The sequence below is a fragment of the Vidua chalybeata genome, chromosome 32, assembly GCF_026979565.1.
Source record: "Vidua chalybeata isolate OUT-0048 chromosome 32, bVidCha1 merged haplotype, whole genome shotgun sequence".
NCBI classification, from domain to species: Eukaryota; Metazoa; Chordata; class Aves; order Passeriformes; family Viduidae; genus Vidua; species Vidua chalybeata.
Window position 1 is genome coordinate 1,036,992 of NC_071561.1, and position 15,452 is coordinate 1,052,443.

At 58.8% G+C, this 15,452-nt stretch overlaps 3 protein-coding genes across 4 annotated transcripts in view; 1 reads left to right on the top strand and 2 right to left on the bottom strand.

The window, feature by feature from the left end:
* Positions 1-274: 274 nt before the first annotated feature.
* On the bottom strand, positions 275-7,215 carry LOC128801884 (RNA-binding protein 3-like). 2 transcript variants are annotated; one of them, XM_053968028.1, is made up of 7 exons: positions 7,128-7,215; positions 6,085-6,254; positions 3,995-4,101; positions 2,560-2,665; positions 1,662-1,743; positions 1,271-1,332; positions 275-436 (listed from the first exon to the last, which is right to left on the bottom strand). In XM_053968028.1, the coding sequence occupies exons 2-6, from the start codon at positions 6,185-6,187 to the stop codon at positions 1,272-1,274; spliced, it is 459 nt and encodes a 152-aa protein (XP_053824003.1). In that variant the 5' UTR covers positions 6,188-6,254; positions 7,128-7,215; the 3' UTR covers positions 275-436; position 1,271. The 2 variants fall into 2 exon arrangements, with proteins under 2 accessions (XP_053824003.1, XP_053824002.1); XM_053968027.1 differs by lacking the exon at positions 7,128-7,215 and adding an exon at positions 6,812-6,893.
* Positions 7,127-15,152, bottom strand: LOC128801886 (cyclin-dependent kinase 16-like). The gene is made up of 7 exons (XM_053968030.1): positions 15,060-15,152; positions 14,079-14,184; positions 13,209-13,251; positions 12,901-12,991; positions 12,185-12,262; positions 11,108-11,155; positions 7,127-9,833 (listed from the first exon to the last, which is right to left on the bottom strand). The coding sequence occupies exons 1-6, from the start codon at positions 15,130-15,132 to the stop codon at positions 11,118-11,120; spliced, it is 429 nt and encodes a 142-aa protein (XP_053824005.1). The 5' UTR covers positions 15,133-15,152; the 3' UTR covers positions 7,127-9,833; positions 11,108-11,117.
* A 203-nt stretch (positions 15,153-15,355) lies between these two features.
* Positions 15,356-15,452, top strand: part of SYN1 (synapsin I) — a 3,307-nt gene continuing 3,210 nt past the window's right edge. The window contains exon 1 of the mRNA XM_053967982.1: positions 15,356-15,408. Within this exon, the coding sequence (XP_053823957.1) occupies positions 15,356-15,408 (53 nt within the window). The remainder of the gene's footprint in view (positions 15,409-15,452) is intronic.

Below are 15,452 nucleotides of genomic sequence, written 5' to 3' on the forward strand. Positions count from 1 at the left end.
TCCCCATTCCTGTCCCCCTGTCCCAGTCCTTGTCCCAGGTCCCCAACCCCCACCTCTCCGTCCCCTGTGTCCCCCTGTCCCTGTCCCCACCCTTGTCCCCCATCCCATGTCCCCATTCCTGTCCCCCTGTCCCCATTCCTGTCCCCATCCCTGTCCCCCTCTCCGTGTCCCCCTGTCCTCACCCCTGGTGACCCCAACCCCCACCCCAAAATCTCCCCATTTTTCCCCCCCCCCCCAGGACCCCCCCCCCCCAAATCCAGCCGGGGACCCCCGGGGGGGGGGCTCTGTCCTTTAATGTCACACCTGGGGCTACAAATTCGGGGTGTCCCCCCCCCCCCTTTCCCCTCCCCCCACCGCACCCCAACCCCCCCTCGGCGTCCATCCGCGGCCCGGGGGGGGGGAGGGGCCCCCCCAAAATCCAGCACGAGGCTCCGAGCTGGGGACGAGAAGGAGATCAGTGGGGGAGGGGCGCTGGGAGACCCCTCCCCCCACCCCAAACAATGGGGGTCGGGTGATTCCGGGACCCCCCAAATACCCCCTAAAATGGGGGAACCCAAAAATAACCCCCTCCAACCCCCCCCCAATTCATTTGGGAGCGTCCTGGAACCCCCCCAAAGGGGCTCTGGGAGGGTCGGGACCCCCCAAAATAATTGGGAGGGGAGTCAAAGATCACCCCAAAATGGAGAATTCCCAGAGAACCCCAAAACCACCCCAGAATCGTTGAGGTCTCTCCAAAACGGGAGTTTTGGGGAGCTGAGAACCCCCAAACCCTTTAAAATCCAAGCGGGGTCCCCAAAATTATCAGGGAGACCCAAAATTCCCCAAAACTGGGGGATTTTTGAGGGATTGTGGGGGTGTCCTTGGGGTGATCCTGGACAGTTTTGGGGTAACCCCAGCCGGTTTTGAGGTTCCCTGATCATTTCTGGGGTGCCCCTTATCACTTTCGGGTGACCTTGATCATTTTTGGGGTGCCCATGAACATTTTAGGGTGTCAGGTCACTTCTGGGGTTCCCCCTGCTTTCGGGGTGCCCCTGATTTTGGGGTGCCCCAGGTCAGTTTCAGGGTCCCTTCGATTTCGAGGTCCCCCCTGGTTTGGGGGTGCCCCAGGCTCCGGGTTCCCCCCGATTTCAGGGTCGCCCCGGTTTTGGGGTGCCCCGGTTTTGGGGTGCCCCGATTTTGGGGTGCCCCGCTTTTGGGGTGCCCCGGTTTCGGGGTGCCCCGGTTTTGGGGTGCCCCAGTTTTGGGGTGCCCCCGGTTTTGGGGTCCCTACCTCAGTTGTCGTAGTTGTCCCGGTACGAGGCCGAGGGGAAGCGCTCGCCGTAGCCCCCCTGCCTGGGGTGGGGGAGGGGCTTCAGCCAAACATCCCCCCCAAATCCCCCCCAGCACCCCTGGGATCCCCCAAATCCCCCCCCAGACCCCCCAAATCCCCCTCAGACCCTTCCCCAGCCCCCCAGAAAACCCCCCCAAAACTCCTCTGAACCTCTCCCCAACACCCCCCAGCCACCCTAAATCCCCCCAAACTCCTTAAATGCCCCCCCAGCCCCCCCCCAAACCCCTTTCCAGTACCCCCAGCACCCCCCGAAATCCCCCCCAGCACCCCCAAATCCCCCCCAGACCCCCCAAATCCCCCCCAGACCCCCCCCAGCCCCTCTCCCCCTCACCGGCCGCCGTAGTCCCGGCCCCCCCCGTAGCCGCCCGCGCTGCGCCCGTCGTAGCGGCCGCCGTAGCCTCGGTCGCCTCCTCCTGCAGGGAACCCCAAATTTGGGGGGGGGGTTTCAGGAAAAAAAACCCTTTAAAGCCCCTCCTGGACCCCCCCCCCCCCCCAAATCCCAAAATCTCTTTGCCCCCCACCCTAAATCCCACCCGGGAGTTCAGAGCCACCCCCAGCCCGAAATCCAAAACCTCCCCGAAATTTTGGAAGTTTCTTCTCCCTCTACGATCCCCAAATGTCCCCCAAAATCCCCCTCGGACCCCCCAAATCCTCCCAGCACCATAAAGCCCCAAAAGACCACCTGAACCCCCTCCCCAAACCCCCAAGGACCCCAAAATCCCCTGAAAGAGCCCTGAAACCCCCTCCTTAAAGTCTCCAACGACCCCAAAATCCCCATCCCAATCCTCCAAAGATCCCAAACCCCAGAGCCCCCAAACCCTAAACCCCAAAGCTCAACCCCAAACCCCAGACACCCAAACCCCAAACCCAAACCCCAAACCCCAAACCCCAACCCAAAAGACCCCAAACCCCACACCCCAAAGACCCCAAATCCCAAAGACCCCAAACCCCAAAGACCCACACCACAAAACCCCAAACCCCCAAACCCCAAAACCTCTAAGACCCCAAACCCAAACCCCAAAGACCCCAAACCCCCAAAGACCCCAAACTCCAAAGACCCCAAACCCAAACCCCAAACCTCAAAGACTCCAACCCCACACCCCAAAACCCCAAAGACCTCAAACTCCAAAGATCCCAAACCCCAAAGAACCCAACCCCACACCCCCAAACCCCAAATACCCCAAACCCCAAACCCCCAGCCCCCAAAGACCCCAGCCCCGGCCGCTCACCCCGGCCGTAGCCCCTGGCCCGGCCGCGGCCGCCCCCGAAGCCCCCCCGGGCCCCCCGGGGCGATTTCCCGGCGTGGTCGACGCGGATCTGCCGCCCGTCCAGGCACTGCGGGGCACAGCGCCACGTTGGGGACAGCGGGGACATTTGGGGACATCAACAGGACATTGGGGACATTGGGGACAGCAGGGACACCAAGGGGACATTGGGGACAGTGGGGACATTGGGGACATCGAGGGGACATTGGGGACAGTGGGGACATTGGGGGGATTGGGGACATTGGGGACAGTGGGGACATTGGGGACATCGAGGGCATATTGGGGACAGTGGGGACATTGGGGGGATTGGGGACATCAGGGTCAATGGGGACACTTTGGGACATTGAGAGACATTCAGAGGCATTTGGGGACATCAACAGGACATTGGGGACAGCAGGGACATTGGGGGACTGGGGACAGTGGGGATATTGAGGGGATTATGGACGTTGGGGACATCGGGGACATTGAGGACAGTCGGGGACATCAAGGGGACGTTGGGGATATTGGGGACATCAGCAGAACACTGTAAAGATTGGGACCTTGAGGACAGTGGGGACAACGGGCACATCAAGGGGACAGCGGGGACATTAAGGGGCAACAGGGACATTGAGGACATCAAGGGGACACGAAAGGGACATTGGGGACATCGGGGACATTGGGGGGATTAAGGACATTGAGGACAATGCGGACAATGCAGACACTGGGGACACTTTGGGGACACTTGGGGACACTCTGGGGTCTCCTGGTTCCCTCCCAGGATCCCCCAGCCCCCTCCCAGTGCCCCAGAGCTGCTTTGGGTCCCCAGTTCTGCCCCCCCCCCCCCCCCCCAGGGACCCCAAATGTCCCCCCCAGGTGTCCCCAAACCCCCTCAGGTGTGCCCAGGTATACCCAGGTGTCCCCAGATGTGTCCCAGGTGTCCCCAAACCCCCTCAGGTGTGCCCAGGTATACCCAGGTGTCCCCAGATGTGTCCCAGGTGTCCCCAAACCCCCTCAGGTGTGCCAGCTGTGCCCAGGTGTGTCCAGGTGTCCCAAAACCCCTCCCCAGGTGCCCCCAGCTGTGCCCAAACAACCCTCAGTTGTGTCCAGGTGTCCCCCAAGTGTCCCCTAACACCCCCCAGGTGTCCCCAGGTGCCCAGAGATGTCCCCAAGGTGCCCCCTAGATGTTCCCAGCTGTCCCCCAGTTGTGCCCTGGTGTCCCTAAGGTGCTCTCCCAGGTGTGCCCAGCTGTGCCCCAGCTTTCCCCTAGGTGTGCCCCAGGTGTGCCCAAACAACCCCCAGGTGTGCCAACTGTACCCAGGAGCCCCCAGGTGTGCCCAGGTGCCCCCCAGGTGCCCCCAGATGCCCACCCAGGTGTGCCCAGCTGTCCCCAGGTGTGCCCAGGTGTGCCAGCTGTGCCCACCTCGCCGTTCATGGCCTGCATGGCGTCGCTGGCGTGCTCAGGGTTGCTGAAGGTGACGAAGCCGAAGCCGCGCGAGCGCTGGGTCTCCCTGTCCTTCACCACCACCACTGCGGGCGGGACGGGCTCAGGCGGGGCCAGAACGGCCCCAAACAGCCCCAGAACAGCCCAAAACCAGCCCCAAAATATCCCCAAAATATCCCAAAACCAGCCCAAAACCAACCCCAAAACAACCCAAAACCAGCCCCAAAAATCTCCTAAAAACAGCCCCAAAACAGCCCCAAAACAACCCAAAACCAGCCCCAAAATATCCCCAAAATATCCCAAAACCAACCCCAAAACCAACCCCAGAACAACCCAAAACCAGCCCCAAAATATCCCCAAAATATCCCAAAACCAGCCCAAAACCAACCCCAAAACCAACCCCAGAACAACCCAAAACCAGCCCCAAAAATATCCTAAAAACAGCCCCAAAACAGCCCCAGAACAACCCAAAAACAGCCCCAAAATATCCCCGAAATATCCCAAAACCAACCCCAAAACCAACCCCAGAACAACCCAAAACCAGCCCCAAAATATCCCCAAAATATCCCAAAACCAGCCCAAAACCAACCCCAAAACAACCCAAAACCAGCCCCAAAAATCTCCTAAAAACAGCCCCAAAACAGCCCCAAAACAACCCAAAACCAGCCCCAAAATATCCCCAAAATATCCCAAAAACAGCCCAAAACCAACCCCAAAACCAACCCCAGAACAACCCAAAACCAGCCCCAAAAATATCCTAAAAACAGCCCCAAAACAGCCCCAGAACAACCCAAAAACAGCCCCAAAACAAACCCAAAACAGCCCAAAATATCCCAAAACCAGCCACAAAATATCCCCAAAATATCCCAAGCCAACCCCAAAACCAGCCCGAAACAGCCCAAAAGAGCCCCAAAATATCCCAAAAAAACCCCAGAACAGCCCGAAAACCACCCCAAAAACAGCCCCAAAAAATTTAAAAAAAACCTCAAAAGAAATCCCAAAACATCCCCAAAAAAAATCCCCAAAAATCCCAAAGGGACCCCAAAAGTGCTACTCCAGGGGGTGTTTGGGGATATTTTGGGAATTTTTGGGATATTTCAGTGAACTTTTGGGATTTTTTTGGATATTTTAGCATATCTTGGGACATTTTAGGATATTTCGGGATTATTTTGGGGATTTTAGGAGATTTCAGGATATTTTTGGGATAGTTCAGGGTGTTTTAGGGAGATTTAGGAATATTTTAGGATATTTTGGGATACTTTACAATATTTCGGGGTATTTTCGGTTACTTTAGAACATTTCTAGGATATTTTAGGGACATTTTCAGGCTGGTTTTGGTGTATTTTTGGGCTGTTTCTGGCGTGTTTCTGGTGTGGTTTTGCGCTGTTTCTGGCGTGTTTTTGGTGTGTTTCTGGCGTGTTTTTGGTGTGTTTCTGGCGTGTTTCTGGTGTGTTTTTGGTGTGGTTCTTGGTGTGTTTTTGGGCTGTTTCTGGCATGTTTCTGGCGTGTTTCTGGCGTGTCTTTGGTGTGTTTTTGGGCTGTTTCTGGCGTGTTTTTTGGCTGTTTTTGGTGTGTTTTTTGGCGGTTTCTGGCATGTTTTTTGGCTGTTTCTGGTGTGTTTCTGGCGTGTTTTTGGCGTGTTTCTGGCGTGTTTGTGGTGTGTTTTTGGTGTGTTTCTGGCGTGTTTTTGGGCTGTTTCTGGCATGTTTCTGGTGTGTTTTTGGTGTGTTTCTGGCGTGTTTTTTGGCTGTTTCTGGCGTGTTTCTGGTGTGGTTTTGGGCTGTTTCTGGGCTGTTTCTGGTGTGTTTCTGGTGTGTTTTTGGGCTGTTTCTGGCGTGTTTCTGGTGTGGTTTTGGGCTGTTTTTGGTGTGTTTCTGGCGTGTTTCTGGTGTGTTTTTGGTGTGTTTCTGGTGTGGTTTTGGGCTGTTTCTGGGCTGTTTCTGGTGTGTTTCTGGTGTGTTTCTGGCGTGTTTCTGGTGTGTTTTTGGTGTGTTTCTGGTGTGTTTCTGGTGTGGTTTTGGGCTGTTTTTGGCTGTTTTTGGGCTGTTTTCGGGCTGTTTCTGGCTCACCCTCGGAGATGGGCCCGAAGGAGCTGAAGTGCTGCTCCAGGCCCTGCTCGTCCGTGTCGTAGTTGAGGCCCCCCACGAACAACTTCCCCTCCTCCGCCGCCATGCGTGGGGGGGCGGGGCTGGCCGTGACGTCATAGGGCGGGGCCCTGCCCCTGCGGTGATGTAATGACCTGGCCACGGAGCGGCCGTGACGTCACAACCCCAGCAAGGAAACCCCCCCCCGTGACGTCACAACCCTCACCCCGCCGCGTGCCTGATGACGTAGCATCACCTCCCCACCCTCTATGACATCACCGCCCCCCACGCGGGCCCCGGTGACGTCACACCACCCCAATGACATCACCAACCCCCCCCCGGCCTTCAGTGACGTCACACCCCCAGAGACCCCCGATCTTGGAGAACCCCCCCCCCGTGACGCCACCAGCCGCACGCGTCCTCCCCTGCTGACGTCACGCAGCGCCCGTGACGTCACGACCAGCCCCACGTGGTTCCCTCCCCTCCCCCCCCCAGCCCGGCCACGTGGGCGCCCCCGGAAGCGCCGCTCCCGCCGCCCGCGCGCGCATGCGCGAACCCCGCGCGGGCCTCAGGGCGCCGAGGCGGGAAAAGGAGAGGAAAGGGAGCGGGGGGAGGGGAAAGGAGCGCCCCGGCAGCAGCGAAAGCCGCGATTATCGCGACAGAAGGAGGGGGAGCGGCGGGAAGAGTCGCGATAGGAGCGGCCGAGTCTCACCCGAGCGGCGCCGGACGGGCCCGGACTGAGGCCGAGCCCGCCCCGCCCCGCCGCTTTTAACCAGCTCCGCCCCCCACGTGACCGCCCACGCCGCCACGCCATTGGCTGCCCGCTCGGGCCCCGCCCCTTGCGCGCGTGGAAGAAACCATTGGGGCGGGGGGAGGGAGCGCATGGAAGGGCGGGAACGCGCGCGGGGGGTCCCGGTCCCGTTTCGGGGTCCCGGTCCCGTTTTGGGGTCCCGGTCCCGTTTCGGGGTCCCGGTCCCGTTTTGGGGTCCCGGGGCTGTTTTGGGGTCCCGGTTTCTCTGGGCTCTCACTCGTTCTCGCCGCTCCCCCGGGGGAGCCTTTAATGGTCCGGTCCCGTTACAGCCGAAACGCCGCGGCCCCGCCCATTGCCCTCCCCTTGTGACGTCACAGGGGTGGGGCTTACCCAACCCCTCCCCCGGCTCTGTGCCCCTCCAGGGAGGGGGCGGGGCCTCAGCGACCCCGCCCCCCGCTGAGCGAAGCCCCGCCCCCACGGGCGGGGGAGGGGCGGTCCTGAGTGAGGCGGGGCAGGGGGCGGAGCCTCGGAGTAAAAGCAGAGTAAGGTGGGCGTGGCCCCGGAGTAAAACACGGCCCCGGAGTAACCCCGGAGTAACCCCGGAGTAACGCGGGAGCGACCCCGGAGTAGCCGGTGAGGGGAGAGGTGTCCATTGTGGGCGTGAGTAACCCCAGAGTAAACTGTGAGTGACCGCAGAGTGAAACTCCACCTCGGAGTAAAACGTGAGTAACTCCGGAGTGAAATGTCATCCTGGAGTAAAACGTGAGTAACTCCGGAGTGAAACGCCAGCCTGGAGTAAAACGTGAGTAACTCCGGAGTGAAATGTCATCCTGGAGTAAAACATGAGTAACTCTGGAGTGAAACGCCAGCCTGGAGTAAAACGTGAGTAATCCCGGAGTGAAATGTCATCCTGGAGTAAAACATGAGTAACTCCGGAGTGAAACGCCAGCCTGGAGTAAAACGTGAGTAATCCCGGAGTGAAACGCCAGCCTGGAGTAGAGTGTGAGTAACTCTGGAGGAGCGTCTGCCCCGGCGTGGGGCCGAGTGGTCTCGGAGTAAATCGTGAGTAACTTCGGAGTACCGCAATGAGCTCGGAGTAAGGGGTGAGTAACTCCTGAGTAAGGATGACTCCCCTCCCAGCTGTGACCCTGGAGTAGGGCCCGAGTAACGTCTGAGTAACGCCAGCGTGGCAAGCCTCGAGTAACGCCGAGATCCTGGGCTGGAGTGAGCGCTGAGTAACCTCGGAGTAAGAGCTGCGGAGCCCGGGCTGAGCGTAAAGGGTGAGTATCCGTGGAGTATCCTCGGAGCATCCTGGGAGGAAAGGCCTGGAGCAGCACGGGGAGCGGAGGCCGAGTAACGCATGAGGAAAGACTGAGCAACCTCGGAGTAAGCGGGGGAGGGGCTTTGTATCGGCTGAGTAAAGGTGGAGTAGCGAAGGCGGCGGAGCCCCCGCCCACGGGGGGTGGGGCCCGAGAAGGCCGGAGTAACCTCGGAGTAAGCGTTGAGCGTGGTAAGGCCACCACGGGGTGAGCGTGAGCAACCTGTGAGTAAGGCCTGAGCAACCTGTGAGTAAGGCGGGGCAGGCCGAAAGCTGTGGAACGTCGGAGGAGAGCCCGGGGCTGAGTAACCTCTGAGTAAAGGCTGAGCAACCTCTGGGCAAGGAGTGAGCGACCTCCAGGGAAAGGCCGAGGAAGCTCCGGGCAGGGGCTGAGCGAGCGCGGAAGCGCTGAGTAAGGGCGGAGTAAGCGCCGAGCAAAGGCAAAGAGGATCAAAGCACCCGGAGCAAGGTGTGAGTAAGGAGCGAGTAACGGGAAAACAACCCAAAAGGCAGAGCTGAGCAAGGGTGGAGTAAGGAGCCGCCTAAGCCTGGAGTAAGTCTGGAGTAAGTCCTGCCTGCAAGTCCCGAGTACCTCAAAGGCTGAGAAAACTCAGAGGAAACTCAGAGTAAATTCTGAGGAACTGCGGAGTAAGAGCCGAGTAAAGAGCCTGCCCTGACCGTGAGTAACTCCGGAGTAAAGTCTGGGTAGGAATCGAGTCCTGAGCAACCTCGACGTAAGAGCTGAGAAGGCTCCGAGTAAGAACCCGGAGTAACTCGGGAGTAACCGAGAGCAGGAGCAGAGGAACGACGGCCGCGAGCGAGAAGAGGCCGAGTAGTGGCGGAGTAAGGCTGGAGTAGGGCAGGTGTGGCCACAGAGCTGGGCCTGAGCTGCCTTGGAGTAAAGTCTGAGGAACCCTGGAGTAACAATGGAGTGACGTGTGACCAGCCTTGGAGTAAAGTCTGAGGAACCCTGGAGTAACAATGGAGTGACGTGTGACCAGCCTTGGTGTAAAGTCTGAGGAACCCTGGAGTAACAATGGAGTGACGTGAGACCAGCCTTGGTGTAAAGTCTGAGTAACAATGGAGTAACAATGGAGTGACGTGTGACCAGCCTTGGAGTAGAGTCTGAGTAACAATGGAGTAACCCTGGAGTGAACCAGGCCCAACCTCCCAGGAGACGCCGCAGCCTCGAGTAACCCCGGAGTAAAGCAGGAGTAAGCTCCCCTCCCCCACTCCCTCAATGCCCCGCCCCTTTTTTTGGCCCCTCCCCCTCAGGCTCCACCCCCTCAGGCCCCGCCCCGGGGGGAGGGGCCCATATAGACTCTGCTTTAGAATATTGCCTTGCAAAAATAAAACTCGACGTAAACTGGGGGGGGGAAGAAACCCCCAAAAAATGGGGGGGGACCCCAAAAAACGGGGGGGGGGGACCCCAAAACCCCCCCCCCCCGACCCCCCCCACAATGGGGGTCCCACGTGAAACCCCCCAAAATCCAGCAGCAGTTCCTCGGGGGGGAGGGGGATTTTTTGGGGGGGGGGGGGGCCCCCGGTCCAAGCCCCCCCCCCCCCCCTCGGAGTTTTGGGGCATCCCCAAAGGTTTGGAGGATTTTTGGGGTGACCCCAGCCCCGGGTTTGGGGGGTCCTGGGGGCGCAGCAGCAGTCCGGGGGCTGTGGGGAGAGGAAGGAGTTAAAAGGGGACCCCAAAAAGATGAAACCCCCCCCCCAAATTTATCCCTCCCTCTTTTGGGGTCCCTCCCGTAAATTTTGGGGGCGTCCGAACCCCGAATTTCAGGCGGGGTCTGCTCCGGTTTTGGGGGATCCCAATTCCAGGGGGTTCTCCCGAAATTTTGGCGTTTTATTTGCGGGGTTTTCGGGGCGTGGGCTCATTTTTGGGGGAATTTTTGGGGGATTTTGGGGATCATTCCCAAAGGTGCTGCCCCCCCTCCCCCCATCCCCAATTCTGGGGGGCTGATCCTGGATTTTGGGGAGCTGATTGATCCCGGATTTTGGGGTTTGATCCCGGATTTTGGGGTTTGATCCCGGATTTTGGGGGCTGATCCCAGATTTTGGGGAGCTGATCCCAGATTTTGGGGAGCTGATCCCAGATTTTGGGGGCTGATCCCTGATTTGGGGGCTGATCCCAGATTTTGGGGAGCTGATCCCAGATTTTGAGGGCTGATCCCAGATTTTGGGGAGCTGATCCCAGATTTTGGGGAGCTGATCCCAGATTTTGAGGGCTGATCCCAGATTTTGGGGTTTGATCCCTGATTTTGGGAGCTCATCCCAGATTTTCGGGGCTGATCCCGGATTTTGGGGAGCTCATCCCAGATTTTGGGGAGCTCATCCCAGATTTTCGGGGCTGATCCCGGATTTTGGGGAGCTGATCCCAGATTTTGGGGAGCTGATCCCAGATTCTGGGGAGCTGATCCCAGATTTTGGGGGCTGATCCCGGATTTTGGGGAGCTGATCCCAGATTTTGGGGAGCTGATCCCAGATTTTGGGGAGCTGATCCCGGATTTTGGGGTTTGATCCCGGATTTTGGGGGCTGATCCCGGATTTTGGGGAGCTGATCCCGGATTTTGGGGTTTGATCCCGGATTTTGGGGAGCTGATCCCAGATTTTGGGGGCTGATCCCGGATTTTGGGGAGCTGATCCCAGATTTTGGGGGCTGATCCCTGATTTTGGGGAGCTGATCCCAGATTCTGGGGAGCTGATCCCAGATTTTGGGGGCTGATCCCGGATTTTGGGGAGCTGATCCCAGATTTTGGGGGCTGATCCCTGATTTTGGGGAGCTGATCCCGGATTTTGGGGGCTGATCCCGGATTTTGGGGGCTGATCCCGGATTTTGGGGAGCTGATCCCGGATTTTGGGGAGCTGATCCCAGATTTTGGGGGCTGATCCCGGATTTTGGGGAGCTGATCCCAGATTTTGGGGGGCCTCACCTGCTCAACATCAGAACTCGGTGTCGAGCACCCGGAAGGCGGAAGAACCTGCAGGGAAAAAAGAGGTCAGGAAACCCCACAAAAAACCCAAAATCACCCAGAAAAAAACCCAAAACCGCCTTAAAGAAACCCAAAATCATGCCAAAAAAAACCCAAAAACCACCCAAAAAACCCCCCCAAATCATGTAAAAAAAAACCCCAAAAACCCCAAAATCACCTCAAAAAAATCCCCAAAACTATCCAGAAAAAAAAAAAAACAAAATCCCCCCCAAAAAAACCCAAAATCCCCCCAAAATTGCCGTGCACCCTGTGAGGGGCGGGGTGTGGCTTTAGGGGGTGCAGGGTGGGGGTTCAGGAGTGTTTTGGGGTTCAGGGTGTGGATTAAGGAAGTTTTTGGGGTTTAAGGGCTTTTTTGGGATTCAGGATTTGGGTTTTTGGGGTTCAGGGTTTGGGGTCTGGGGGATTTTGGGGTTCAGGATTTGGGTTCAGGGGTTTTAGGGTTCAGGGGCTGAGTTTTTGGCATTCCACCTGTGGGGGGCAGGGTGTGGGTTTAGGGGATTTTTGGGGTTCAGGGGGTTCAGGATTTGGGTTCAAGGGATTTTGGAGTTCAGGGATTTTTGGGGTTCAGGATTTGGGTTTTTGGGTTCCGGGGTTTTGGGGGTTCAGGGGGATTTTGGGGTTCAGGATTTGGATTTTTGGGGTTCAGGAATTTTGGGGTTCAGGATTTGGGTTTTGGTGTTCAGGGTTTTTGGTGTTCAGGGGTTTGGGGGTTCAGGATTTGGGTTTTTGGAGTTCAGGAGTTTTTAGGGTTCAGGATTTTAGGTTCAGGGGATTTTAGGTTCAGGGGTTTTAGGGGTTATGGGGGATTTTGGGGTTCGGGGTTTTGGGGGTTCAGGATTTGGGTTTTTGGGGTTCAGTGATTTTTGGATTCAGGAGGTTTTTGGGGTTCAGGGTTTTTGGGGTTCAGGATTTGGGTTTTTGGGGTTTTTGGGGTTCAGGGTTTTTGGGGTTCAGGATTTGGGTTTTTGGGGTTTTTGGGGTTCAGGGTTTTTGGGGTTGGGGGTTTTGGGGTCCCACCTGTGGGGGGCAGGGGCGCCGAGCGCAGCCCCGGCTCCTTCTGCAGCTGGATCTCCTTCAGCGCGAAGATGGACGTGGCTGGGGGGAGGGGCCACCCCAAATCAGGGGTGTGGTCACCCCATAAAACCACACCCCTGATTTGCATAGCCACACCCACCTTTGATTCAGCCCCGCCTGTTCAGCCCCGCCCACAGCACAGCTCCACCCATGGAAGAGCCCTGCCCAGACAAGCCACGCCCCACTCTAAGCCCCGCCCCTCAGAGCCCCACCCTATCAATGCCCCACCCCCAAAACGCCATTAAAGGTGTCAAGCCCCGCCCAATTGCCACACCCATGCAAGCGCCTCCCCCAGTGCCACACCCACATTAAACCCCGCCCAATTGCCACACCCACAGAAGCCCCGCCCACTGTGCTACACAGAATCCCCGCCCCAATGCCACACCCATATGAAGCCCCACCCCCAGAGCCCCACCCATGTCAAGCCCCGCCCCAGTGCCCCACCCGTGAAGCCCCGCCCCCAGTGCCACACCCATGTGAAGCCCCGCCCCCAGTGCCACACCCATGTGAAGCCCCGCCCCCAGTGCCCCACCCATCCCAATGCCCCACCCCAAACCCTTCCCCACTGGCGCCACCACCCCAATGCCGCACCCACGCAAAGCCCCACCCCCAGTGCCCCACCCAGGCGAAGCCCCGCCCCCGAAGCCCCGCCCACTCACTGTCGGGCAGGGCGCTGACGCGCGGCCCCAGGCAGCTGAAGAAGGCGTGTCCCATGGCCTCCGCCGCCGGCAGCCGCCGCCGCCCCTCGAACTGCCCCGCCCCCGTCAGGCCACGCCCACCCGTGGGACACGCCCACAAACGGGCGTGGCTACGCCAACCCCCACCCCTATCCAGCAAAGGGGCGTGGCCCCACCCCCACCACCTCGGTGTGGGAGGGATGTGGGGAGGCCACGCCCAATTGGGTGGGGCGTGGTCACTTGGGGCGTGGGCAAAGGGGCGGGGTCGGCAGAGGCCACGCCCAGCTCACCTGCAGCAGCTGCCCCAGGAGGTCAGCGCCGTCCTGGTCCAACCTGGGGGGACAAAGGGACTCAGGAGCCACCTGGGCACAGGTGCCACCCACAGGAAACAGTGGCACCCTCAGGGGACAGTGCCACCACTATGGGACAGGTGCCACTTCAAAGGACAGGTGCCACCCCACGTGCCACCCCACAGCACAGGTGTCACCCTGAAAAGGCAGGTGCCACCCTCATGGGTCAGGTGCCATTCTATGGGACAGGTGCCACCCCCACGTGCCACTTCCATGGGCACAGGTGCCACCCCAAAGGACAGGTGTCACCCCCATGTGCCAATCTATGGGACAGGTGCCATTCTATGGCACAGGTGCCACCCCACAGGACAGGCGCCACCACTATGGCACAGGTGCCATTCTATGGGACACGTGCCACCCCACGGGGACAGGTGCCACCCCACAGGACACCCCACAGGACAGGCGCCACCACTATGGCACAGGTGCCATTCTATGGGACAGGTGCCACCCCCATGTGCCACTCCCATGGGCACAGGTGCCACCCCAAAGGACAGGTGTCACCCCCATGTGCCAATCTATGGGACAGGTGCCACTCCCATGGGCACAGGTGCCACCCCACGGGGACAGGTGCCAGCCCAGGGGGACAGGTGCCACTCCCATGGGCACAGGTGCCACCCCACGGGGACAGGTGCCAGCCCACGGGGACAGGTGCCACTCCCATGGGCACAGGTGCCACCCCACGGGGACAGGTGCCAGCCCAACAGGACAGGTGCCACCCCAGGTGCCACCCAACAGGACAGGTGCCACCCCAGGTGCCAGCCCACGGGGACAGGTGCCAGCCCAGGTGCCAGCCCAGGTGCCGGCGCTCACCGCGGCGCGTGCTGCCGCAGCCCCTCGGGCGGGTACAGCGGGTACTTGTGCGCCCGGAACTCGGCGTTGGCACCGATGCCCGGCCACGTCTCCTCCGTCGGGGTCCCTGGGGGGGACACGGGGGGGGGATCAGGGGCCAGCGCCCCGAGACGGCCCCAAAACCGCCCAGATTTGCCCAAATCCTCCTGGAATTGCCCCAAAACCGCCCAGATTTGCCCGAATCCTCCTGGAATTGCCCCAAAACCGCCCAGATTTGCCCAAATCCTCCTGGATTTGCCCCAAAACCGCCCAGATTTGCCCGAATCCTCCTGGAATTGCCCCAAAACCGCCCAGATTTGCCCAAATCCTCCTGGAATTGCCCCAAAACCGCCCAGATTTGCCCAAATCCTCCTGGAATTGTCCCACAACCGCCCAGATTTGCCCAAATCCTCCTGGAATTGCCCCAAAAACACCCAGATTTACCCAATTTCCACCCGCATTTCTCCCAACCCCCCCCCAAATTTTCTCAAATCCCCCTGAATTTCCCCCAAATCCCCCCAATTTTCCCAAAACCCCCTGAATTTCCTCAAATCCCCCCAATTTTCCCAAATCCCCCCCAGTTTTCCCAAATCCTCCCAGATTTCTCCCAACCCCCCCCCCAAATTTCTCCCAAATTCCCCCTGAATTTTCCCAAATCCCCCCGAATTTCCCCCAAAACCCCCGAATTTTCCCAAATCCCTCCCAATTTCCCCCAAATCCCCCCAGATTTCCCCCAAATCCCCCCAGATTTCCCCCAAATCCCCCAGATTTTCCCCAATCCTCCTGAATTTCCGCCAACCCACAAGATTTTTCCCCAAAATCCCCTCCAAATCCCCCTGAATTTCCCTCAAAACCCCCCAAATTTCTCCCAAATCCCCCCAGAATTTTTCCCAAATCCCCCCAGATTTCCCCCAAACCCCCCCAGTTTTCCCAAACCCCCCCGGATTTGCCCCAAATCCCCACCCAGCAGGCGGAAGATGAAGTGCAGCTGCTCCTCCACGGTGGCCCCGGGGAACAGCGGCCGCCCCGTCACCATCTCCGAGAAGATGCAGCCCACGCCCCTGGCAGGAGAGACCCCGAAAAACCCCAAAATTACCCCAAAATTATCCCCAAAAAACACAAACTGACATCCCCGATAGGAGAGACCCCAAAAAAAACCCCAAAATTACCCCAAAATTATCCCCAAAAAACACAAACTGACATCCCCGATAGGAGAGACCCCAAAAAAAACCCAAAATTACCCCAAAATTATCCCCAAAATGATCCCAAAATTAGCCCAGAATTACCCAAAAATCGCCAAACGGACACCATGGCAGGAGAGACCCCAAAAAAACCCAAATTTATCCCAAAAACCCC